This window comes from Dysidea avara, chromosome 7 (assembly GCF_963678975.1).
Source record: "Dysidea avara chromosome 7, odDysAvar1.4, whole genome shotgun sequence".
Classification (NCBI taxonomy): Eukaryota; Metazoa; Porifera; class Demospongiae; order Dictyoceratida; family Dysideidae; genus Dysidea; species Dysidea avara.
The window spans coordinates 15664587-15692317 of record NC_089278.1 but is presented as its reverse complement, the minus strand read 5'-3'; the positions used below and the strand labels follow the sequence as shown (position 1 = coordinate 15692317).

Genomic DNA, 27731 nt, shown 5'->3' with positions numbered 1-27731 from the left:
CATGTTGCATTTGCCATCAGGGAGGGACACAATGAAGGCTAGCACGCTACATAGCATTGTGTCAAAATTGTAGGTCAATAGCATACTGAGTTGTCACGTTCAAATTAAAGAATTGGATGTGTGCGGAAGCCTGGTTTTGTCAAATATACAGCTGGATACACTGGAGAAACTCCAACAATAAATTGGCATAACCAGGCATTGAATGTGCCTTTTGATTACCAGGCCAATGCTCTTGTTGACATACGCCATGGACACCACCATCAATGACTAAATAAAACTTTATAAATATTGCTATAGCCAAGAGTACATAAAAATAAAATTTAGCCTCTTAAGTACTCCTTTACCCATACTATAGCTAATATTCTTTTGTGGAACGAAGTAATAATCACTTTGGGTCAAACATATACATGTCAAGTAATGTACACGTGTAGTTACACCGAAAGCTACATATCCAACAATGCCTTACAGAAACAGATAATTTATGATATATTATACAGATCAAAAATTATAAATATTCAACATAATATAAAGGGTAAAAGAATGATTTATAAGGTACACCTAACTTGAATCCTCACTATAAATGTGATAGACACTTAAATCTTTTTTCCACTTCACTTTCTTCGATGAAACTTTCACAGGGTTTACACTGTTTACTCTTTTGTTATATCTCTGTTGTCTAGATGTTGCAGCTTCAATTGCTTTCATCCTCTCCAGTTGTTTCAATCTTGCTATTCTTCTTATTTCTTTATCTTGAGCTGAAGACACCTTAATAGGTACTTCATCTTCTAACTCATGATCTACCTGATCACTACTATTGTCTACCACACCTTTACACTGTTCTGATTCATAATCCGCTACAGCTGGCGGTGGTGATGATGATGAGTCACGTCGGTTTTCATCACAAGAATTCTGCACATGATCTAGTTTTTGTGTCTTAGAAAGTGGTAATTCAGAAACTGACTTTTCAACAACTAAATTGTTTCTCATGCAGTCTTCTACATGTACTACAGGATGAAGTGTCTTAACTGGTTCTGTAATGGTGTGACTCTTATTCACATCTGATTCAGTAGAACAATGTTTTCTTTTCATTTCTATTTTCTTTTCCATACAAAGTATGTAGTATCCTGCAGGTATTGTATAGACATATACATGACAGTGTAAGCTAGTAGGGATCAGTACAATAAAGTCTGCTTAAACAAGTGATCATCACCTGAAGGACACTATACTCCAGTTAGTAAAATTCCTATTTCTTTCACGCATTTTATAACTTTTCTATACACTGCATCAATGGTGCCATCCTTAAATATGGAGAACAATACGTGAAGGTCACCTGTAATCAATCTACCGATATGCTTCAACTGTTGAAGGTGTGATATAAAATTACAGACAATTCTCCATATATTCTGACATGATAGAGAACACATGAAGCCAATGACAGACAACCCGTAAATCAATGGCTCTGTATCGTAAGCAGATAGGAATGAGATGCAACAAAGGACAAAAGTTAGTCCTTTGTGCCCACACTGATGGCATCATATAATGTACTGATACAGATACCAGTATTGGTATCAATTGTCGTGGGACTGGTGATTTTCATAGTTGGATGTTATGCCTACAGGAAACACAAGTAGGCAGCTATTATCTTCACTGTATGTATTGTAATGGGCTGAGGCACTGTACGAGTGCAGTCTTGAAAAGTGAAGTCATTGTATAGTCCTGAGACTTCTAGGCTGGTTTTGAGCAGAAGTCTCCTTAACTGCAGTTCCGCATTCATATATTAAACCACATCACACATACATCACTAGGTGTTGTCTCAAGATGTACCTTGTGCTATATTAGTCTGTCAACCTCACTCTCATTGTCATGTTTTATTTTCTCTAAAGCTGAGCTTTAGCTACTGTACTTGTGCCGCACTGTTGAATAATATTACTGCATGCAGGTATTATTTGAATTTTATTTTTGGGTTAAATATAGTACCATACCCATACAGCACAAATTGACCTGCATGTATGTACAGTCATATTGCAGACAGTTATCATACAGACAGTAGTACTGTATATTAAGGATCATGAAGGTTTGGGGTTTTCTGGCCAAAAATATCACCCTACAACCAACTTCACAATACCTTCATGGTGCCTTGGCAGTGTTGGTTAGGTATAACCAAACCCAAAAGTGCCTTCAGTATGACATGAAACATTTCCAAAAAGTTGCTACAAAATTTTAAAAAAATTATTATTTAGTGCAATTTTCTACTGACTGACTGACTGATTAATTCCTTCAGACAAGTGTAACTCAATAATGCTAAGGCTTGATATTTTCACCGTTTGACATTGCTTTGTCCGGAGACATGCTTTTTGACATACCGCAATATGTACAATGCACGTATCATGTACTTACGTTTTTCCCAAGGTGTCGATTTACGGTAATGCAATGGCTTCCCTTCGTTTGTAAACAGTAATTGTCCATATTTTCCATAATGACTGCAGAGGCACTTCTCCTACTGTTTGTAATGCTGTGAAATGGGCTGAACATAGCTGAGAGTGAGGCCACTTCCAAGTCAGTAATTGATAATTCAGGTGCATGAATCGTCTGTATCTTTCATGGTGACAGGGTTGATTGGAGAAGGGCTTCTCCTTCATTTGTAGTGCTGCATAATGGGCTGATCGAGCATAGTTGAAAGCAAAACATAATGGCCACTCGCTTTCGAGTCAATAATTTATAACTGGGCGTGTCCAGATGATAACAATAACTGTGGAGCTCTTCTTTCTTTTGATGCAGCATGGACAGTTCACCAGTCATAATAATGTTACTAGAAAGTAAACAAACAAGTACAAGGAAAATTAGGAATTTTAAATTTGATTAGGGATCATAGAAACAAAAGTAGGGAAACAAGGGAGGTCACCTACACCTGCAGATATGCTAGTGGACATTTAATCCCTACTTCAATCTATACCCATGACTGAATTAGGAATTAAATGTCCACTAGTATATCTGCAGGTGTAGGCAACCTCCCTTGTTTCCCTACTTTTTTTCTATGATCCCTAATCAAACTTAAATTTTCCCAATTTTTCCTTATACTTGTGTTAATTCATGCAGTGATTTACTTGGATAATATATGCTGTAAAATTCATTCTGTTGTTAATACAATAATTATCATCTATATCATCATGGTTACTTTTTAATACAGCAGGAGTCTATATACGGGTGTGAAGCATCATCCAGTAGATAATGGTATGTCATTCATTCATCAACCCTATAACAGTGATGTACACGACAATATTAACTTTGATGACAAGAAATCACTTGTTACTACTCCAGTCAAGGGCTCTGGAGAATATACTGTTGTAAGAATCCTGTAGTCATCTGAATAACTCCATTGTATTCTTGGAGCTACACACATGCACGCTTAATTGGACTTTTAGGTATGCAGATTCTTATGCTTCGAACATTTTAATATTGATATATTTAACACATGAAAATGTTGCATACATATGCATTTATCGTATTACCTGTTGACTCCCTCAACTTGGATTATAATACCTGCTAGCAAAAGCATCTCCCTTGGGGTCTCTTAGTGGAGTATAGAGACTTCAAGAATTAATATTATACATACAATTATCACAACATTCTGAACTGCATTAAAACAAAATTCAGTATTGTTTTTCAGTTGCAGCTATTCTCTCTTCTTTCACCTTCATATAAGTTGAGACATTGTCTATTTCTTGTTTACGTAACACAGAAAACTTTCTCTCCTTACAATATGCACCTAGGGAAAAAAATGAATTGATACTACACTAAAAAAAATTATCCTACAATTGTTTGTTACAAAACTCTTAGACTCTATTTAGGCTGTTTTGGGTGGGTAATAAATCTCATATACTCCACCTTGTTTTCTAATATACTCCACGCCTTTAGGCACAATATAACATATACTCAAAATCTAGGTTAGTCCAATCGCTATGCGTTGTTCACGTGTAGTGATTTACCAAGCGAGATTATTTTGTCATGTGAGGACACATAGTTGCCATGGCGCTAGTATTATCTCAAGAAAACCACCCGTTTTTGCTGAGCCTACAGCAGAAACAGCCATGGACAAGGTAAGTAATCTAAGTGTAGAGTCTAAAGCAGTTATACAGGCACAATGTGGAGTCTATGAAATTTATAAACCCTCATTCCCTTAGTGGCGCCCTCGCTTTGCTCATGCGCTACAGCCAGGGCCTTCGAGTTTATAAATTTCATAGACTCCACATTGTGCCATTATAGATATATGCTGTATCAAAGGGAAGGATGGTGCTAGACATGTTGGTCTATAAATGTGCAAATTAACATGTTTCTGTCTACATGTGTGTGAATACAGGGAACAGATGAGGTTACTCATCATACCTCTCTGCTACGTGTAATTGACATACAATTGGTATCATTATTATGAAGTCCTTTTGTCTCACATTCACAAGAAGTATGTGTATTGTAGTGTTTGTTTCTTAGCTATGAAAGTCACACAAAGTGTTGAAAGAAGGACTCTGGGAATTGTAATTTATTTGTATAATAGAATACTTTATATTGATACTGTGAAGTATTAAACTTTGAGATCACAGAATGTTTAATGATGTGTGACCAACCTCTTCTGTACAATAATCACCTGACATATGAAGCTAATGATGTGCTCCTACAAACCAACACCTTTGTACAACCAGAGAAAATCTACAATTAGGCCTGAGTCAAATATGCTCAAAATTTTGTCCAAAATGCTTTCAGCACTTTCCCAAAATTTTCACCTAATATGCTCACCAGTGTTCCCATTATGCTTACATTATGTTCCTAGGTTAGCAACATTATCTTGGAACATTTTAATCAGTGAATGCTCTAATAAAGTATTTCACTACAAAGTGACTGTTCTGTTATAGAGTATCACTACAATGCATTTGAGTGCTCTATTGCAGTTTCTACTGACTGCTCTATAAGGTACTGCAGTATTGATGTATTTTCATGAAATTAAGCTCCATAGTTTGAAATATCCACGTAATATTAGGCTGCATTAGCACTCCAGCCTACTATGCTGTGGCATATTATACGGAGGCCTATCTACAATGCATGCATTCTGTACATTGTTTAAAACTTGTAGCATTGTTCTTGTTTGAGTTATGGTTGTCTAAAGGGCACCAGTTAGTCACAACAATAGTACACAGTATATATATAACAAATAATGGAAATTACGTACCTTGACTTTTGTACCATTCATTGCATTTCTTTAAAGTATTGTTATCATTATTAGTGATCCTTCTCCACTACAAATAAACACACATAATAAATCTACTCACATATGAAGATACACTGAGCTCAGCACAATGATACATTACTCCTGTGTTGGTATAACTGTTAATTAAGTGGTCTATCTTGTTATGGCCCAAAACCATAATAGGTAAGAATTTACATGTGACAGAGAATGTATTACTGTATTGTTTAAATGCTATGCCAACATATGGTCACAATATTTAAAGTCAACAGGACAGTATGAGACTCAAGATTTATAGTGTTATCATTGTATGTATATAACTAACTGACTGTACTTACTGAGGTACTATCCTCAATCCAATCAAAACAAACAAGATGGTTTACTTCATCAGCTTGACACATCCAAAGACAAGAAGAATTATCAAAACAAACGCTGAAAGGACTTGCTTCAAGTGTCACAGAATAATTAGTTGTTAGTATTCCATCTGATCGGATCTCGTATACAGTAACATTTGGATCACTAAAATAATAACATTTAACACTGTAATACTGAAGACTACCTACTGCAAAATAACACAAAAATTATAAGTCGTGAGTTTAGTAACCAGCGAAATATTGTGTCATCATTTATCTGATAAGGTGTACATGTATAAATCTACAGTTGCTATCTCAACCAGTAAGTAGGGAAGCACTAACACTATCATAGATACTTTACAAAAAGAGATCACAAACATCACATGATTCAGTTTTTTTGTGTGTGAGTTGTAACATACTCAACCTTCGCACAAAGTTGTTAGGGTACAGCATTAGTAGCAGCTGTGGGATCAGCAGTCTGGAACTAGTACTGGTACCTGTTCAAAGTTGGCCTACATTCCTTTACTCTTATAGTCTATTCCTCATTGTTAGTTAGAAAGTACAATACAATTACATAGCAGCACTCACATAACACTCCCCAGTGGCGCAGTTGGTTAGCATGTCGTACTTATAGACAGTATCAGACATGTGAAGGTCGGGAGTTCGAGCCTCCCCTGGGGAAGTGATTTTTTTTGTTTTATTTTATCAAGACTTTAACAGTTACACTTTTTTATTCAAGCCTCCCTCCCAATGGAATGTAATTTATTCATTGCTTTTTGCACAAGCTTTGTTTGTAAATTCCCATCATACAGGTGTATTATTTTAATACTAAATATTTAGAGCATGGATAATGTGCACTGCATAGTAAAATTTGTAAATAAAGAGATACATGCATGCTAGTAACAAAATGGCTTTAGACATATGATACAAATCATGTGAAAATCAACTACCATACGACAGGAAATTTTGACGAAAGACAAATTTGATGAATCCATTACATTCGTCAAATTTTAATTCATTCAAATTTCAGTGGATTTCTTGCTTTTCATCAAATTTTAATTCGTCAAAGCTGCGAATTTGACAAATTTTCCTTTCATTAATATTTCCAGTTGTACAGAAACTTGAACAAAAAACCAGCAAGGATAACAAATCATTTCCTTGACTACCATGACACAGAATACAACAACAAGGTGTGTATATATGTATACTACAAATTACTTTGGAACTGAGATGTGAACATGCCCAACATTGACAACAAGGTACAATACATACATGTACGTACCTTTCTATGGCAACAGCAATGAAAGGCTTTGTCGAGAGACCAGCAACACATGACACAGGATTTGGTTTCTGTATGAAAAACATTGTCATACGTACACTGAAAATAGTTAAAGCACTGTAGCAAGTGACATAGTGCAAGAGGTAAGTGTATAGACGAAATCATTGTGTGGTTTATTCTCTTCTGAGCCAGAAGGAAGAGGTCAAATAATAGAACTTATAAAGAGTTGTTTATTTGATCACTATTAATAATAACGCTAAGAGAAGGTTTTACGAATACATGTAGCTGGCTAGCTGGCAAGCTGGTGGTTGCAGTGAATACACAAATGGGATTTCTGTGGTAACGTTTTAATATTGTTCACTTTTTTCTTAACCATCTTCAGAAAGGAATTCTTTGTTGCCATGTAATGCACACCTTGAAGGAAAAGAAATACATTTAGTATGTTATGTGACCCAACAAGCCAGTACACCACACCAGTGTGTTGTTGCCAGGAACAACAACAGTATGCACTACCTTCTCCAAATTGGGAAATAATACCGAGGGGTTCAGTACTCCTCATATCAAATCTAAGCCCTAGCTAGGCATTTCTGACCTCAAGTTAATTTCTTCATTACATTTTGTTTGCATGTATATTATCATACAAATTACAATTATCTACTTGTCTTACCACACCAATGGTTCTTGGTGATGAGAAGAATTCTGTATGTAGCAATCTCCCATGTTCAAAATCCCAAGTCTTTATGGTGCCATCCTAAGTAAGAAATTTATAATCCACTCTCATAGTTGATAACATAGCCTAACAGCAAATCCAACTTGTAGTGGTACCTCAGTTAAAAGGCACCTGAATAGTTCATATCACTGAAGTTGTACATATAGCTGTAGCAAACAATACAGTGGAACTTCTTTTGGACACAATAGAAATAACCTCCATAATAACGATAAAGATTTTAATTGGTATCAACAGTGGTCCCATACATAATTTCTAGGGATGGCAGGTCCCAATGTCTGCAATATAAAGATCTAACAGTTCCATTGTACCATAACAGAAGATACTCTTATAGAATGTTCAGCTACTACTGTACTCCAATACAGATATGAAATTGTTTGACATTCATCTCAAAGGTGTAACTATTTGTGATCATATTCTGTGCATTGAACACTTTGAGGTATAGTCCTATGACTACATGATTACTTATATAACAAATGTGTCACTCACTCCAGATCCTGATATGAGTACATGTTCATAATGGATACATTGTAGTAAACAACTGATAAAGCTGTAGGTGTGAGAAAACATATAACAGATGCACATATGTACCATATAGCTTTCACAGTGAAGGTGGTTAAACTTTTGCAGTAGAGCAAAGTATGGCAGTGCCTGCTGTGAGTGTCAAGCCACTTATGTAGACAAGGTGCTTGGTGCGTGTGAGGATTATTAGCTGTCATGTAGAGATTTATCTTTAGGGACCCGCCCATTTTGCTAGCATAATTTTGAGCATAATAGGTACCTAAAAGCATTGAGCATAATGCCAGCATAATAGATTAAATATTTGTACGATAGTGTAAACTCTTGCTGGAAAAATGACAATTGCAAAATAAGATCGATATACTCTAATAGAGCAGTCAGTAACTCTAATAGAACAATCATCAAACTGACTGTTCTATTAGAGTATATCGATCTTGTCTCTTACATGCAGGCATGCAGCAAGAATTTATTATTTGTGTTCCAGCCGCTCATTTTTTTTCTTTCTATACAGTGTTAAACTAGTAGCAAAGCATATGAACTAAGGCATGAACATTGAACATAATCGAGCATAATAGGTAAATATTGAGCATTAATTTAAGCATAATAGGTGAATTTTTGAGCAGTGCAGCATAGCATAATAGGTAAAAGTATGAGCATAATCGGCGGGTCCCTATTTATCTTGCTCTACACTGGTGACAGACGAAACAAAGTATGTGAATGTGGTGAGCCAGGAAAAAGTCAATAGATGAAGACAGTACAAGTGGTCCATTCCAATCGGGTAAACAGAGATCTTCTTGAAATACTCAAGCAGTGCTCTTTAACTTTCATTAGAATCTATTAATGTTACATTCATGGGAATACTTTAAATCGAAAAAAAAATTTGTTTGAAACTTTCCCTCAATACATGAAACTTTATGAAGATAGCTTTTGCAATTTTCTGCACTTCACAAAAAGTGTGAAAGTCACATGAAAGTTTTGTAACACACAAACTCACTCAGTATGTCCAAGACAATTGCTTTAATGTTATAAGCATTAAGAAAATGACTGATCCTGATTTTCTCATCACGATCAGCTGTAATAACATATTTCTGATCCATGGTGATCACCTAATAGTAACAACACACACATGTGATACATGTAGGTCAAATTCATGCATTCCTTACTCTTTAAAGTATGCATTTTTCAATGGTATCACAAACTTCAAATTAAAAAAAAAAATGTAGGAGCCTTATAACATGTGTATATTTGTTGGTACAAATGTGGCTCATAATGTTCCACACATTTTAGTGGGTTATGATATTACATTAATTCCATTGTGATATACAGTTATTAAGTAAGATTAACGTTTCATGACAAGCAACACAGTACAGATAAGAACATACCATATCTAACAACATGGATAAGTAACCGAGCAAAAATGTACCTTCCTTGCCTATGTCATCAGTGGAATAACTGCAGCAACATAACACAACAATGGTTAGTATGGATACAAATATTAAAGGGTCAAAATTTTCACTGCTATTAAATCTACAAAGTTGATATTAGACCCAATTCTTTGTTAATCAAAAAGCTGTGACCACCAAACTTTACCCGACTGCACCTTGTACTGTGTGAAAATTTCTGTAATTTTGAGTTTTTGGCTTTTGGGTGGTAACAGTGAAAATTTTATCCTTGAAACATTTACACCGCCATATGAAAATTACATTTGGGATTGTTTAGGAATTTTTATTACAATATTGCTCAACCTCGAAAATAGTCCCACTTGAAATATTTATACTATGATATTAGCCTAAGTATTTACTTTAAAATTTAGTGGAAAATTGTGGCATAAAACATTTAGTGTGACATTTAGTATCTAGCCTTTCCACACCAAGTTAATTTTACTATAAATGTTTTAATGTTTTCACATTTTAAACATGACATTTGGTACACAATCAGACACACACTTCTATCATTAACAGAGAAAAGTATATCATTGATACGTACCTGTGAACATCTCCAGTTTTATCTGCAACCAAAATAAGGGAATCATCTTGTGTAAAACAGATTGCTGTGACACTTTTAGATACCACCCTGTAATATTATACTATCATGATACACTAATATATATACCACACTCAGTCAGAATGACCATTTACATATATGATACTATTAAGCCTTACGAAGACCAGTCCACTCACTATTGGTCACACATACATATACATGACATGGTTGGACATCAAAGGAAACAGGACTTGGTTCTTGATTCTCATTGGTCACCTGATAATAATACTAATCAATTTTTCATGTCTCTGCTGAGCAGGGGCGGAGAAATTGGAGGAGTGGGGAGGGCAACTGTCCCCCCCACTTTGAACAGTGGAGGGGCAGTGCCACCCCCCCCTCGCCTCACTTTTTCCAATGCCTAGAAGCAACTATTGTACTTCATTTTACCTAACTCACTTAGTAGAATTTGTGCTAAAGGTTATGCAAGAATGAAATACTACGTGAACCAGTATAGGGAGTGCAGATCGAAATTTCTAATAGAGCAGTCACCTAACTATTCTAATAGAACATACCACAGAAAAGTTCTGCTATGCAATTTACACAATTTGTCTCCATTGAGTGCCTCAAATTCCTGAAAACGCTCTCAGATTTTATTGCAAAACATTTAAATTTTAAAATTCTCCTGTGGGGGGCATACCTTCAGACTCCCCATAGTATTGGAATGTTTCTGTACACTAAGATACTGTACAGTTGATTTTAAAAGCTTCCTAACTGACAGCCACACTCCCCACCTTGGAGTACTGTACTCCACCCCTGCTGCTGAGCATAGAATAATGGAACCCACTATCTCCCAGGAGCAAGGAACTACTTAAATTTGAGCCAGTCAATGTGACAACATCATTGTTGACAAAGCTAGGAACCAGCAAGTTTACTGGATCAGATGATCTTTCATCAGTGAGTTACTGATTGTATTGCTGTTCCCCTGACACAAACTTATTAGTCTCTAAAGACTCACTAGCTTGGAAAAGCAACACAAAAAGGATGGAACAAATAAATTACCATTTATTACACGACCTTCAGGATCCTATCACAATGGAAGGTTACATGATCAGATTTTGTCGTATCGTTCAGGCTATTGCAAATAAAGGGATAAATGAGTGGCAAGAGGTGGTGGCAGAGTAAAGAGTAAAATGTGTTAAATCATAACTAGAACCAGATATGTAACCAACAATGAATGATCTTTTCTTTCACACTTCAACACAAATACACAATACATATATACAGTACTACATGAGCATACCTTGTACCACAGCACTGGAAACTTGATGTATCCCAAATCTTTAACACTTTACTGTTAGAGCAAGTAGCAAATAATTTTCTTGACTGACTACATTTTATACACACAACATGGTCGTTCCCACATTCCAGAATTTTCATCTCATCATTTCTACAATGGTAGAAACATGTGTTTCAATATTCACGTGTTATGAAATGATATTGAATTATTGTTGCAACATGGTACAAAATAGTAAGAAGAAAATATCCTGACCGCCTGGCAGACTCCTGTAAGCATTTGAACATTAATTGGATGGCTGCAGGTTCAAGGCTGCCCAGGTCCAGTCATGGATTTTTTCTTCTTTCTCCTACTTTTCAAACATACTTAGTGCAGTTAATATAAACATCTTAGGCCTTTATAAGGCCTTCTGGTATACAGGCTCTGCCTTTACCAAGTAATTTAATCATAATAGACGCTACGGTATTGTCAACTTGATATTGCGGTATGACTAAATTATTTGCATACTTTAGTTTGATGCTATTTTAGACCTACAGTACTAGATTTAGACACAGAAATAACCCTAAAAATTTCAGTCAACGACAGAATTGTGTTGAAAGTCAACTGCAATATATTTACTGCAGTACATTCATTTGTGCTGTAAGTAGACTTCTTCACAGGATATGTTATTTTAGCTACTAAAAGATTTGTGTTTTAGAATTCACGGTATTTGCAGTAGTTAAAAAATTGGACGATATCACAAACAGATACCACAGCTTAACTAAAATATTGTCATATTGCTCAGCACTATTATACTATACAAAATACATCTATAAATCCCAGAAAGAAAGTGGCTCCCAGTTAGAACTTTTCTAATGCATTTTATTACAAAAGTGAAAATGTTAGGATTGATAGTATTAAAATGACCATACAACATTGAAAAATTTATCCATGGTTGGTACATACAGCATTAAACCATGTTCAGAGAAAGACTGTTCAATTAGAGTAGTTTGATGTTATATTACTATAAAGTGTATTCTCTATTAGAGTAGTTTGACCATCAACATGTGTTAGCCTATATGGACACCAGAGAAAACTTTGTTATGGATAACAGATGCCTGTTGTGCATAAATTCACATATACATGTTAGTGAACACATGCATCAACTATGGACTGAAGGGTGTGCTGGTGGTGGTGGTCCCAATATTAGTAAATTACATTTACCAAAAATGATAAACCTCAAAACAGTAGTGTAAGGGGTTTGTTTCTCTTCTGTTGAATTTTTATCTAAATCTACATTGGATAGTGTAGATGTCATTTAGTTGGGTTTAAGGTTGACGCTGAATGCTCCATAACAGCAACAGCAATCTATGTCACAACTATGCTTGATAATTTTCAATAGAGGGGAGTTGTTCTGATAACACAAGTACAGAATGTTTGATAGTACTACCAGGTGGTGTGTGACAAGCATGCGACACACACATGTTCTTAAAATTGGCCGCAAGATGATTACCGCCTGGTAGCATCATTGTGCAATCATTTAAGTTGTATACAAGACACCAATCAGTAGGAACCTGCTCGCCAATTATGCTCATTATTTTACCTATTATGTTATGCTGCACTGCTCAAATTTTGCCTATTATGTTCAAATTATTCTCAATATTTATACCTCAGTTCCCATAGTAAATTTGCATTGCATGGGGAAAAGTAAGTTGCTGAAACACAGCTTTTCGAAATGCATGTCACAGAAAAGATTGATATACTCTAACAGAACAGTCAGCTACCTGATTATTCTCTGACTGTTCTATTAGAGTATATTGATCTTTTTCTGTGATAAGTATTTTGATTAAGCAGAATTTATGGTAATGCACAAATGTTCTGCCTATTATGCTAACATTATACTCAATACTTTCAGGCACCTATTATCCTCATTATTATGCCAGGTGGGTCCCGCATCCTTTTCCCCTTTGTACCATAGGTTTAAGGTCAAGCAGCTTAGAACTTGGGAGCCACTGAAATCATGCGCAGTGATAGGAACACCATAATGACACACCAAGTAATCATGTGACTGCTCTATTAGAGTATTTAGATACATAGCTGCTATCATGCAGCCTTATGCTGATACATCTGCCAAGTAGTCACCAGTAACACGATTACCAACTGGTCTATCATACTTCAGACTCAATGGGCATTAGGATATCCTAAAATACAAACTTCTATCTTGGCCTAATCATATTGCAAATATGACTGTACTAACATTCATTTAGCTGTTTTAAACACTCATACTCAAAATCTATTCATCTGTTAAACTAATCTTACCAGGTGCATGCATAACTGGTACAAACGTAACCATACAAGGGAGGGAGGGAGGGAGGAAGAGTAGCACTGACACTGAAATAATGCAACAGATAATGTCACAATTGAACACAAGCAGGTAGTTACACCCCACCACACTAGAAGCCTACCAATACAGCTAAATGTTTCACTAAGGGATTCACAGCTCTATTAAAATCTATCTCAAAATCTTGTCTCATGACTTACAAATACAAAATATCATAGATAACAGTAGTAGTAATAAATTTGATTTGATGCAATCATTATGACATTTACAGGGTACAGGTGTATTGAGGTGAATCCTCAATAGGCACACATATATTGTAGTTGAGTTTTTCTCTAACTTGGATATTTCACCCATTTCATATTGAGTACTACAAAGCACTCTTGAAGGTACAAACACTCCATTTGTACAACTCATAACCCTAGAGTCTCTTTTGAAAAGTCACCACAAAGGCTTCTGACATTGAGCTAACCTTTTTATCACTGTGCACTCATGGCAAAACTGTTGCTTTAGTTTATAGCCCTGTGTATCAAACCTTTTAAACAACAACTGCATATGTTCCCTCACACCTTTACCAGTACATAACCTTCATTTATAAACCAACCAAATCCCTAGCAATGCTTTAAAAATCTTGAAAACACATGACTTGAATATATGAAGTCTTGTAAGCTATGTTTCCCCTAATACCTAGGTGGTACCAACTTACCATACTGTACTGCAGTTTTGAATTTTGTTGGAACAGAATTGTACCAATGGGACTGTTTAAAAGCTTAAGCAACCCCGTACTCTGCATTTAAGCCAGCTCGTTCCATAAATTTGTACATTTATTGATGCTACGTTTCATTCCCACCCTATTTAGGATGGTAGTGATTTGACAAGCTTCTCCAATACTGGGGAATTGACTTTAGAATATCACAAACTCTCTGTATTGCTCTACCTTCACTACAACAGAGAAGAGTCAGAGCTAAACTCATAATGATGTACAAGATTATTAATGGTCACATTGATATCTCTAAAGATTTCTTATCTATTTTCTATATTATAAGAGTGAAAAGCCGTCTGTCTGTCTGTCTGCATTCCATTTGATGTCACGCATTGTACTCTGCGAACCGCTGCGCGTTTGGAAGCGTCTTTGGCATCATGGAAGCGCTGATTATTGAGCTCAACAATGACGCTTTCGAAAAGTTCGTGCGAGCTATCGTTAGTCGTCTAGGGGCCGTTGAAGGCAGGTGTGTAGACTAAAATTCGCTTGAATTCTTTCTATAAACCGCATGCAAACCGCATGCAAACCGCATGCAAACCGCAAGTAAACACCTATCTCAGTCCATTTGTACATGTCTTTATAAGACAAAAATATTGCTGTAACAATGTGGTGAAGTAGATAGGTTAATGGTTTAGGTGCCTGTCTTACGTGCGCGAGGTTGTGGGTTCGAGTCCAGCTGGTGTTAATTCTTTTTTTTCGTTTTGGGCACCTTTTCAGTACACCTTTTTTCGCACTGTACTGCATGTGTTTTTGCCAACTGTACACACGTGATATTTCTAATTCAAATTCATTTGATGTGCTGTGTAAGCATGCCCGAGCATGCCGCCTAAGCGAAAACGATCGTCTACTTTTTGTGCGTTTCAAGCAAAGAGACGCAAGCAGAACCAAAGATTGGATCCAGAGAAGAGACGGGAAGAAGCAGAACGACAAATACTGCGCCGCCAGGAGGCTTCAACTGGAGCTACCACCTCATCCAGTGCTAGGTGTGAACTGGACTCACAACAGAGACGACGACAACGTGACGCAGAAGCCCATCGTGTGGCCCGCCAGGACGAAGAAAGAAGATCACAGGAAAGATCCACGATGCAGCTGCCCGTCGACTTGCGCGTGCGGACCCGGCCACCAGAGAAGAAGAACAGCAGCGTGAAACAGCTGCCCGTCGACTTGCGCGTGAAGACCCAGTAACAAGGAGGGAGGAGCAACAACAAGATACAGCTTCCCATCAACAAGCTCGAGCCGATCCACTCTACAGAGCTCTGGAGCAGCAGGCTAACACAGCACGCAGACAACAGATACGTGCAAGCACACACCCAAGCTTTAGGGGGCTTAACTATCAGCCACACAACTTCTTCAACACTACAGATGTAGGCACACTTAGTGTAGAATGCACACACTGCGGCGCATTAAAATTTCCCCAGGAGACCGAATCCCTTTGTTGCTTGAAGGGTAATGTCCAGTTAGAGGCATTTCCACAGCCCCAGTCATTCTTGAGACACCTGTATGAAGGTACAAACACAGCAGGTAAACATTTTCTAGCTAGCATACGTAAGTATAATAGTGCATTTCAAATGACAAGCTTTGGCTGTAACGAGATAACTATGGGTGGCTTCAATCCTTCTTTTAGAGTACAGGGTCAAGTCTATCATCGTATAGGTAGTTTAGTTCCATCAACAGGTGAGTCTCCTAAATTTTCCCAAATTTATTTTATCGACAACCAGCAAACTGAAGTAGCTACAAGATGTGGGATAGTTGATGGGTTAAGGCTTGACATAGTTAGGGGTATTACTGAGCTTTTGCATGACGATAATCACTATGTTCAACTTATTAAGGTAGCTAAAGAAATATTTGAGCAGCATGATGAGCCAGCAAATATTAGGGTAGTGATTAATGAGAACAAACGGCCTGTAGGAGAGCATGCTAGGAGGTACAATAGCCCGATGTGTGATGAGGTAGGAGTGCTAATGCCTAATGATAATGTAAATAATAGGGACATAGTTTTGCACTATAGGGATGGGTCTTTGCAGCGCATTTCTGAACTTCATAGGGGGTATGATCCTTTACAGTATCCTTTACTCTTTTCTTATGGCACCGATGGATGGCACATCAACCTGAAATTGGCTAATGGTAGGAAATTGACAGCCATGGTGTATTACCGCTACCACATCATGGTCAGGCAGCAAGTGCCTGTATTGCTTAAGGCTAAAAGGCTTTTCCAGCAATTCCTGGTTGACGCCTACTGTAAGATTGAAACTGAGCGCTTACAGTTTCTCAGGCGTGAGCAAAAGGCACTACGTGCTGATTGCTACCAGGATTTGCGGGATGCAATGGTAGGTAGATGGGGATGGTGACCCCAGGAATGTTGGTTGTAGGGTGATCCTACCGTTGTCATTTACTGGTGGACCACGCTACATGCATGAGCGTCAGCAGGATGCAATGACCTACGTTAGGAAGTATGGCCACCCCGACCTCTTTATCACCATGACCACCAATCCTAATTGGCCAGAGATTAGGAACAATCTACTACCAGGTCAAGAGCCTCTGGACCGTCCAGACTTAGTGGCCCGTGTGTTTAGGCTTAAAGTGAAGAAATTGTTAGAGATGCTCACAAAGGAGATGATTTTTGGGAAACCACGGGCTTGGCTCTACTCAACAGAATGGCAAAAGGGAATGATAATCCAATGGGAGGCAAGTGCATGCTACTGTGTGGTGACTTCAGGCAGATTCTACCTGTCATTCAAGGTGGCACTAGAGGTAACATTGTTGATGCTTGCCTCAAGCGATCTCATCTGTGGGACAGTGTGGTGGTTAAACAACTACACACTAACATGAGAGTGCACCTGTGTGGGGATGTGGCAGCTGGACAATTCGCTGAAGAACTATTGGCCATTGGAGATGGGAAGTTTCCTATTGACACTCTACCTGATGTTGTCCAGCTACCTGACACCATGGGAACCTTTGTGGATAGCAAGGAGGAACTGGTTTCCAGGGTGTATCCAGATTTGCTCTCTAACTTTAGTGACTTGGCTTTCTGAACGCTGCATTCTTGCTCCTCTTAACAAGACCACTCATTCCATCAACATGACTCTGGTGGAGCAGTTACCTGGTGACTGTTGTGAGTACAGGTCCTTGGACACCATACCTGATGAATCTCAGGCTGTTCACTTTCCAACAGAATTCTTGAACTCTTTAGAGGTATCTGGACTACCTCAGCATCTTCTCTTACTTAAAAGTAGGCGCTCCTATTATTATTCTACGCTCTCTAGATCCTCCAAGGGTTACTAATGACACTAGGTGTGTAGTTACTAAACTGTCGGCTAACACAGTAGAGGCCAAGATTTCTCACGGTAGATATGCAGGACACGATATTATAATACCACGCATTCCTCTCATTCCGAGTAACTCGGTTTTGCCTTTTGAATTTAGACGGCTTCAATTTCCAATTGCACTTTGCTTTGCCATGACCATTAACAAAAGCCAGGGCCAAACTTTTAAGGGTGTAGGATTAGATTTGACGGACGAAAGCTTCACACACGGCATGCTTTATGTGGCACTATCTAGGGTAGGTTCAGCAGATAGATTGACACTTTTAGTTAGAAGGGATTGCAAAACACGTAATGTAGTCTATAGTGAGGTTTTTAGATAGGCAAACACATGCACTTTAGTTAGGTTTGTCTGCTGCTACTGCTGCTTTGTGATATTATGGATCAGCACCTGTGGATGGTGGTAAGGAAGGTATTATGGTAAAAAAATGTATCAGATGGTTGCTTTGTATATTTATGTATGTGTGAAACTATTTATCTTTTCTATTCTTTTGTCTTTATGCATATCCTGGATGGTTTGCTTGGAGGAGAGATGACTGCAGCTACACAGTGAAATGACACGGTCCCGTGGCAGACTGTTCTTCACAACGTGGGGTACGTTGTGAAAATGGGAGCTATTTATAGACTTTGCAGCAATGATTTGAACTCTTTCTACACATGCATACAAAGCAGAGTGGAGCATTTTAAGGTTTTTCCTGTGCAGCAAAACAAAAGAAAAGGCTTGCAGGTTTTTTCCATGAGCTGTCTTGGGCTGGATGACTCAATTTTTTTTGTTTTCATTTATTATTATTTCTTGCTAGCCCCCACTCTGTGCCCATGCTGTTATATTTTATAAAGCCGTTATATTTTGTCATAACAGAATCGTTGTAGTGCAGATTACAGTAATTCATGGTATGTTTGGTTGATGGTAGAATTTGAGCAACTTAAGTCACAAAATATTCCAATAAGAGTGCACTTCTCCACAATTATTGCATTCATGCAATCCTTACACCACATTGTTTCCTTAGTCTTTTATAAAGTATCTATAATAGTATATTACCAACTGTAATTTCATTTAATTTCCATGTCATTGTACATACTGCCCTGCACGATAGGGCAGGTACTACAGCTAGTATTATATAATCTTGTGTGACTTCTGCACAGCAAAACAAATAAAATAATAAATAAATCCCACCCCCACCAGGGGATGACAACCTTGCTTAATCATTAGTCTCGCGTGCCAGACGGTTTGTGTGGGGGCGGCAAATAAACCGTCTGGTCACTGTTGCACACATTCCAGGACCACTGCCGGAATGTTGGCAGAGCCAATCAGATCGCTTCGCGGACTCTGTGACGAAACAAACACTAATAATTCAAACTCTTCGTGTAATAAAGAACTGAATCTCGGCTAGATTACTTTTTCAAAAATTTAACAACGCCATGGGTTTAGGATCTTTGAATTTGAATTGAATTTGGTTTTAAACTCCTATATTCGGCATAGCCGTTCTTCCATATAGGAGGAGTATACACAGTACATACATACATAATATACATACGCAGCACTTACGTACATACATACATACATACATACATACATACATACATACATACATACATACATACATATATACATGTATAGTATCAAGACACACGGTAGTGTGTCGTGTGGCCCAAGAAGCCGGCGCGTAACACCCGTGAGTATATTGACAGGAAGAAAGAAAACGCAATTTTCGCACCTCCGTAGCTCTGTGCTTCCTTGATGAAACAAGACGATTTTTGCTGTGGACATGCCCCCCAACTGCAGCACTCTACATTCCAAATTTGAGCGAAATCGCTTCGCGCGTTCCCGAGATATGCGACTTCAAAAATTGGCTGAGTTTCTTCGTTTTTTTTCTTCTTATTTTTCTTTTTCTTGTCGCACACTTACAAAAACTGCTATAAAACTCGAACGCGTTATCCGATTGCCTTGAAATTTGGCACACAGAAGGGGGGTATAAAGGCGCATCTCGGTACCAACTTTGGCTGGAATACCATAAACAGACAAAGAGTTATGAGCGATTATGCACGAAAAATAACACCAATATGTTGTCACGCCTACAGGGTAAACCGCGTATGGGAAGAAGCTGAAAATCGGTGGGTGAATAGGTTAACTATTGAACCTCAAACCTTTTGTGGTTTGAAAGAAATCGAGCTAAAAACCAGGAAGATACAGCGAAAAAATCAACAGTGTGTAACAATTACGCAATCGAGATTAGCTAATATTTAATATTTTTATTTTATTATTATTATTATTATTATGCTTGCCACGCCTACCAGGAAAACCGCTTGGGGTAATGCTTTCAAAATCGCTGTACAGATGGAGTTATCATCTTAGAAAGGCTCTTCAATGGTGTAGAAGAATCAGACTTAAAGCCACGGAGTTATAACACGAAATCCAACTTGGTGTAGCAAGTGCGAGATCGAGATACTCTAATAGAGCAGTCATCCTAATAGAGCAGTCACCCTGAACAGAATTCAAGAGATCAGTTAGAAATAAGTAACCTGTATAGAGATCAGCTACAAACAAATCACACTGTAGAGAGTTCAGCTACAAACAATTCACCCTGTTAAAACATCAGTTAGAGGAAGATTTCTTGTAGAGAGTTCAGATACAAACAAATCACCCTGTTGAAAGATCAGCTAGAAGATGTCACCTTGTAGATACTTCAGTTACAAAGAAACCACCATGTAGAGAATTCAGCTACAAACTAGTGACCCTGTAGATACATCAGCTAGAAGAAGTTACCTTGTAGAGAGTTCAGCTACAAAGAAACCATTCTGTAAAGAGCTCAGCTGCAAACAAATCACCTATACAGAATTCAGCTACAAACAAATCACCCTGTAGAGAGATCAGCTAGAAGAAGTTACCTTGTAGATAGTTCAGCTACAAACAATTCACCCTGTACAGAGCTCAGTTAAAAGAGGTTTCCTTGTAAAAAGTTCAGCTACAAACAAATCACCCTGTAGAGAGATAAGTAAGAAGAAGTTACCTTGTAGATCGTTCTGCTACAAACAATTCACCCTGTAAAGAGATCAGCTAGAAGAAGTTACCTTGTAGAGAGTTCAGCTACAAAGAAACCATCATGTAGAGAATTCAGCCGCAAACAAATCATGTATAGAGAGTTCAGCTACAAACAAATCTCCCTGTAGAGAGATCAGCTAGAAGAAGTTTCCTTGTAGAGAGTTCTGCTACAAACAAATCACCCTGTAGAAAGATCAGCTAGAAGAAATCACCTTGTAGAGAGTTCAGCTTCAAAGAAACAATCATGTGAGAGTTCAGGTACAAACAAATTGTCCTGTAGAGAGATCAGCTAGAAGAAGTTACCTTGTAGAGAGTTCAGCTACAAAGAAACCATCATGTAGATAGTTCAGGTACAAACAAATCACCCTGTAGAAAGATCAGCTATAGAAGAAATCACCTTGTAGAGAGTTCAGCTACAAAGAATCTATCGTGTAGAGAGTTTAACTACAAACAAATCACCCTGTAGAAAGATCAGCTATAGAAGAAATCACCTTGTAGAGAGTTCAGCTACAAAGAAACCATCATGTAGAGAGTTCAGCTGCAAACAAATCACCTGTAGAGAGTTCAGCTAGAAACAAGTCACCCTGTAGAGAGATCAGCTAGAAACAAGTCACCTTGTAGAGAGTTCAGCTAGAAGAAGTAACATTGTAGAGCTACAAAGAAGCTACCATGTAGAGTTCAGCTGCAAACAAATCACCCTGTAGAGAACTCAGCTACAAACAAATCGCCCTGTAGAAAGATTAGCTAGAAGAAGTTACCTTATAGGGAGTTCAGCTATGAACAGATCACCCTGTAGAGAGTTCAGCTACAAACAAATCACCCTGTAGAGAGTTAAGTTACAAAGAAACCACCATGTAGAGAGTTCAGCTGCAAAAAAAATCAATCACTCTGTAGAGAGTTCAGCTAGAAGAAGTCACCTTGTAGAGAGTTAAGCTGCAAATAAATCACCCTGTAGAGAATTCAGCTACAAACAAATCACCTTGTAGAAAGATCAGCTAGAAGAAGTTACCTTGTAGAGAGTTCAGCTACAAAGAAACCACCATGTAGAGAGTTCAGCTGCAAACAAATCACCTGTAGAGAGTTCAGCTAGAAACAAGTCACCCTGTAGAGAGATCAGCTAAAAACAAGTCACCCTGTAGAGAGTTCAGCTAGAAGAAGTCACATTGTAGAGAGTTCAGCTACAAAGAAACTACCACGTAGAGAATCCAGCTGCAAACAAATCATCCTGTAGAGAGTTCAGCTAGAAGAAGTCACCTTTTAGAGAGTTCAGCTACAAAGCAACCACCATGTAAAGAGTTCAGCTGCAAAAAACTCAATCACCTTGTAGAAAGATCGGCTAGAAGAAGTTACCTTGTAGAGAGTTCAGCTACAAAGAAACCACCATGTAGAGAGTTCAGCTGCAAACAAATCACCTGTAGAGAGTTCAGCTAGAAACAAGTCACCCTGTAGAGAACTCAGCTACAAACAAATATGCAGTGAAAAAGATCAGCTAGAAGAAGTTACCTTGTAGAGAGTTCAGCTACAACGAAACCACCATGTAGAGAGTTCAGCTACAAACAAATCACCTGTAGAGAGTTCAGCTAGAAACAAGTCACCCTGTAGAGAGATCAGCTAGAAACAAGTCACCTTGTAGAGAGTTCAGCTAGAAGAAGTCACATTGTAGAGAGTTCAGCTACAAAGAAACCACCATTTAAAGAGTTCAGCTGCAAACAAATCACCCAGTAGAAAGTTCAGCTATGAACAGATCACCCTGTTGAGAGTTCAGTTAGAAACAAGGAATCCTGTAGAGAGATCACCTAGAAGTATCGCCTTGTAGAGTTCAGCTACAAACAAATCACCTGTAGAGAGTTCAGCTACAAACAAATCACCCTGTAGAGAGATCAGCTAGAAGAAGTTACCTTGTAGGGATTTCAGCTACAAACAAATCACCCTGTAGAGAGTTCAGCTACAAAGAAACTATTCTGTAAAGAGCTCAGCTGCAAACAAATCACTTGTACAGAATTCAGCTACAAACAAATTGCCCTGTAGAGAGATCAGCTAGAAGAAATTACCTTGTAGATAGTTCAGCTACAAACAAATCACCCTGTAGAAAGATCAGTTAGAAGAAGTTACCTTGGAGAAAGTTCAGCTACAAAGAAACCATTTTGTAAAGAGCTCAGCTGCAAACAAATCACCTGTACAGAATTCAACTACGAACAAATCACCCTGTAGAGATCAGCTATAAGAAGTTACCTTGTAGATAGTTCAGCTACAAACAAATCTCCCTGTAGAGAGATCAGCTAGAAGAAATTACCTTGTAGAGAGTTCAGCTACAAAGAAACCACCATGTAGAGAGTTCAGCTGCAAAGAAATCACCCTGTAGAAAATTCTGCCAGAAACAAATTGCCCTGTAGAAAGATCAGTTAGAAGAAGTTACCTTTTAGAGAGTTCAGCTACAAAGAAACCATTCTGTAAAGAGCTCAGCTGCAAACAAATCACCTATACAAAATTCAGCTACAAACACATCACCCTGTAGAGAGATCAGCTAGAAGAAGTTACCTTGTAGATCGTTCAGCTACAAACAATTCACCCTGTAGAGAGAGCAATTAGAAGAAGTCACCTTGTAGAGTGTTCAGTTACAAAGAAACCACCATGGAGATTTCTGTAATCAATATATGTGACCGGATTTGCGAAAAGGGGTCTTCCACACACATCCAATTCCGTAAATGTTGGAGACCATAACTCAGTGTTCAAGTAACATATTAACCTGAACATTTCACCATGTATTCAGCTATAGTGGTGCTCACCACTGCCCAAATATCAAGGCAATAGCTCTTTCCAATCTGAAGTTATCAATTGTCAAAGTTGGCAAATTGGACCCCTTTTCGCAAATCCGGTCACATATGTATTATACAGTATATATAATTTGTACATTTGCTGATAAAATATTTAAAGTACATCTACTTCATCTTTTCTTCTTCCTGTAGTAAAGAAAAAAACATAGGTTAAAAAAGTCCCAAAGCTGGCCATAGGCCGGCTTTGGGGTATACAAATACAAAAAGAAATGAAATCTAATCCAATAATGACAATTCAGGTGAATTTTTGTGCCGCTTCACAAAAATTCACCTGAATTGTCGTTATTAAAATTTTTACCACTAACCTACCAACACAGCCATTTCTTGGCCGCCACCTTGGATTTCACATCTTTTTTCACCATAGCCTTTCTGAGGGCCGCACACTTTTTTTACAGCTTGGCTGTTTTGGATTAGATAATATGTTACATAATAATTATTACAAAAAAAAAAAAAAAAAAAAAAAAGATGCAAACTTAAGTTTTAAAATCAGTAAGTAAATGGTGATGTAAAGCGGAAGTAAATTCTTGATAGTAAATTCTAATTCTTTATCTTTGTTTCCCTAGTACAGGGCTCTTAAAAGCGTTGGTATAAGAACGATTATGGTTCACTACGGATTTGTGAAACGGCGGAATTGTAGAGGAAGACGTTCAGCAATGTTTCGAATACGTCACCAGGACAATACCAGTACAATTATAGTCTTAGTCTGCTCACAGAGGTGATTGGAACGATTATTACATCATTCTTGGCGCAAAACAATGCCGTGATGTAATCTAATTGCATTCCAGTGAGTTCACGGAAAGTGTGCAACCATAGATACTATGGTTGGTGCTCAACCTTAGATATTTAAACCAATACTTACGTAAGGACCAGTTCAAGTACGAGGACCTAAGGATTGCCATGCTAATGCTAAACAAAAATGATTTCCTATTCAAGTTTGACCTAAAATCTGGACACCACCACCTGGATATATTTGAGCCTCACCAGTCCTACCTTGGGCTTACTTGGGAGTGGAATAGTACACAGTCCTATTTTGTATTTACTGTCTTGCCTTTTGGGTTATCCACTATAGTATCTATAGTATCTATAGTATATACTATAGTATCTATGGTGCAACAGTGACCAGACGGTTTATTTGCCGCCCCCACACAAACCGTCTGGCACGCGAGACTACTTAATCATATATAGCATGCCCACCTTTTGTTCATTAGTAGTACATTGGACTGAGCCGTGGTGAAAGCAACCCAATCGGACAGTAGACAGCAATTCATCTCAGCAGATCTATCTCATACCTAACAGACGTACAACTTGCAGACGTGTGACCTTAATATTAGCGCCTCTAAAGAATATTGTACTGCACAAAATTAATTTGCTCGTGCTTGGGTGCTTAATCTTGCGCAAATTGGCACCACCGCAGTACCATGGGACAATGCATCTAGCCTAACGTACTGTGCAGTACAGATCAGCAATCATATATTGAAAGATCTGGCACATCACGTGATAAGCCTACACGTGGTGCATACACATTTCGACATCGGATACCTCGCCGGATACTTAAATCCTAGACATTTTTGTTGATTCTTCCTAAGCCCGAGCCAAGCCTTTTTCTGATAATCCAGGGTTAGTGCGTAGTCTTTTCCTGTGCATATTATTTGCTTTCTACAGATCAATTCAGTAACTGTTAACTTAACCAAGAAAAAAAAATGGCTGCAGAGCGTATGAAGAAGGTAGCAGGTCTCCTGAATTGCCCGGTGTGTTACGAAGTGTATAAGAAGCCCAAATACCTTCCTTGTCATCACTCTTACTGTGAAGGATGTACGGAGAAACTACAAACAGGTTCTAACATTGTTTGTCCAGAATGTAGGGAAACGAGTGCAGTGCCTGCAAGAGGTGTGAAGGAATTACCAAACAATTTCTTCATTAATCGTCTACTAGATGAAGTTGATTTGAAGCGTAAAGTTGAGGGAGAAGATGAAGCAAAATGCGACATGTGTGTTGATGAAGGGAAAGCGGTAGCTTTGTGTCTTGACTGCATCATGTTTCTCTGTGAGTATTGCCATGAGTTCCACAAAAAGACTAAAGAGAATCGAAACCACAACATTGCCGAGCTGGTGGAATTGCATTCAAAGAAGAAACAAGTTGACGTCCGACCCAAAGTGAAGTCCATGTTTTGCCCTGACCATGATCTAGAGATGAAGTTCTTCTGTGAGTCATGTGACCAGCTTGTGTGTCACTACTGTATCACCATTGAGCACACTGGACACGTGCATAATTCTGTGAAAGTAATGGCCAGCAAACACAGGGAGGAAATGGAGAAGATGATTGAACCAGTTGAGGAAATGATCACCAAATTGTCTACCTCACGTGAGAAGGTGGTAGCTGCTGAGAAGAAGATTACATTACTGACCACTGAAGTTGATCAACAGATTGACCTGTATTATGATGAGCTACACCAACGACTAGAACAACAAAGAGAAGAACTGAAGAACAAGTTACGAGAGCTGTCAACAAAGAAGAAAAAAGGAATCTCATTACAGTTGGAACAAATAGATCTTGCAGAAGCGCAATTGCTAAGTGTGAAGGAGCTAAATGATGCAGTGAAGAATGGTTCAGACCAGGAAGCATTGTTCGTGAAGAAACAAGTAGGAGATGATGTAAAGAGACTAACTGATTCATACAGCAAGTTGGAAACTGAACCAGTTGAGTTGCCTACAATGAAGTTTGTTCCTTCAAAGAAATACAAAGAGTCATTTCCACAATTTGGCCAATTGTTTGATGAGGTTGCCATACCAGATAACTGTGAAGTCACTGGTGTTCCTGCACAACCAGTTGTGGCTGGTAGCAAAATTGATTTTACCATCATCACTAAGAATCACAACAATGAACGTTGTTCCAATGGAGGTAGACACATTCTTGGACAGGCACAATCAAGCAGGGGAGGAGATGTTCCAGTAGAAGTGGAGGATAACAATGATGGAAGCTACTCTGCATCTCTTTCAACCAAACAAGTTGGAGAAATGAAGTTGTCAATTACCATTAAGGGGAATCATATTAAAGGAAGCCCCTACACTTTTTTGGTGTACCGTGATTACAAAACTGTGAACAAGCCCAGGAAGATAGTGAATGATGGTGGCAAGATGGGTAGTCCATGGGGTATTGCATTTGGTAAGGATGGAGTATGGGCAGTGGCTGACGATACCTACCACTGTGTTTACATATTTGATAGTCAAGACAAGTTGATCAGAACACTTGGGCAAAAAGGAACTGGCAATGGTCAATTTCATAACCCACGGGGACTATCATTTGATGCCAACAATCACTTGTATGTGGCTGATCACAATAAACACAGGGTACAGAAGTTTGATGTTAATGGTACATACTTGCTGCAGTTTGGACACCATGGAACTGGCAATGGTCAACTGAGTTATCCACAAGGTATCGTAGTCCACAATGATAAAGTGTTTGTTGCTGACTACATTAATCCTCGTGTCTCGGTGTTCCACCTCAATGGTCAGTTCAGTCACATTATTGGACCAGGACAGTTGAGTTACCCCCATGATGTAGCAGTCACTACTAATAACCAGTTACTTGTTGCTGTTCGTAACAACAGTTACATTGTTAGGTTTACACTTGATGGTACATATGTGGGCCAGTTTGGTAATGGTCACTTGAGCCACCCTGCTGCACTTACCACTGATATGTGTGGCTTTATCCTTGTTGGTGAAGATGGTAATCATCGTGTATCAGTCTTTGACAAAGATGGAGTGTTCTTACACAGCTTTGGGTCCAAAGGTTCTGCTGAAGGTCAATTTTCTTCCCCATATGGAATAGCTGTTAGTCCTAACAATGAAATATATGTTGCAGACTATAGCAACAAAAGAGTTCAAATATTTTAATCTTAATTTTATTATACTTTTTTTGTGATGTTAATAAAAGCGTTTTGCAATGTTGTCTTCATTTAGTAATTACTATATATTTAGTTTGTACCATTTATTATTGATTTTAATTTACATCTACTTGTATATTGGCATGTCACGGAATTAGTTGTGTTTATAGCAAACCTGCTAGTACA

The 27731-nt window shown here is 38.1% G+C and overlaps 2 protein-coding genes and 1 non-coding gene across 6 annotated transcripts; 2 read left to right on the top strand and 1 right to left on the bottom strand.

The window, feature by feature from the left end:
* Positions 1 to 377: 377 nt before the first annotated feature.
* Positions 378 to 25005, bottom strand: LOC136262350 (tRNA (guanine-N(7)-)-methyltransferase non-catalytic subunit wdr4-like). 4 transcript variants are annotated; one of them, XM_066056590.1, is made up of 9 exons: positions 9494 to 9514; positions 8082 to 9217; positions 7533 to 7616; positions 6869 to 6936; positions 5572 to 5752; positions 5219 to 5285; positions 3510 to 3766; positions 3176 to 3253; positions 378 to 1124 (listed from the first exon to the last, which is right to left on the bottom strand). In XM_066056590.1, the coding sequence occupies exons 2-7, from the start codon at positions 8184 to 8186 to the stop codon at positions 3651 to 3653; spliced, it is 621 nt and encodes a 206-aa protein (XP_065912662.1). In that variant the 5' UTR covers positions 8187 to 9217; positions 9494 to 9514; the 3' UTR covers positions 378 to 1124; positions 3176 to 3253; positions 3510 to 3650. The 4 variants fall into 4 exon arrangements, with proteins under 4 accessions (XP_065912662.1, XP_065912663.1, XP_065912665.1 ...); XM_066056591.1 differs by lacking the exon at positions 3176 to 3253; XM_066056593.1 differs by lacking the exons at positions 378 to 1124; positions 3176 to 3253; positions 3510 to 3766; positions 5219 to 5285; positions 5572 to 5752 and adding exons at positions 10098 to 10184; positions 11395 to 11541; positions 24857 to 25005 and having other exon boundaries at positions 8082 to 8142; positions 9106 to 9217; positions 9494 to 9563.
* Positions 6182 to 6268, top strand: Trnai-uau (transfer RNA isoleucine (anticodon UAU)). The gene is given in 2 exon segments: positions 6182 to 6219; positions 6233 to 6268. It is a non-coding gene; the product is annotated as a tRNA-Ile (tRNA).
* Positions 25006 to 25154: 149 nt separating the features above from the next.
* Positions 25155 to 27669, top strand: LOC136262346 (tripartite motif-containing protein 2-like). The gene is made up of 2 exons (XM_066056582.1): positions 25155 to 25279; positions 25325 to 27669. The coding sequence occupies exon 2, from the start codon at positions 25363 to 25365 to the stop codon at positions 27553 to 27555; it is 2193 nt and encodes a 730-aa protein (XP_065912654.1). The 5' UTR covers positions 25155 to 25279; positions 25325 to 25362; the 3' UTR covers positions 27556 to 27669.
* The last annotated feature ends 62 nt before the right edge of the window (positions 27670 to 27731 follow it).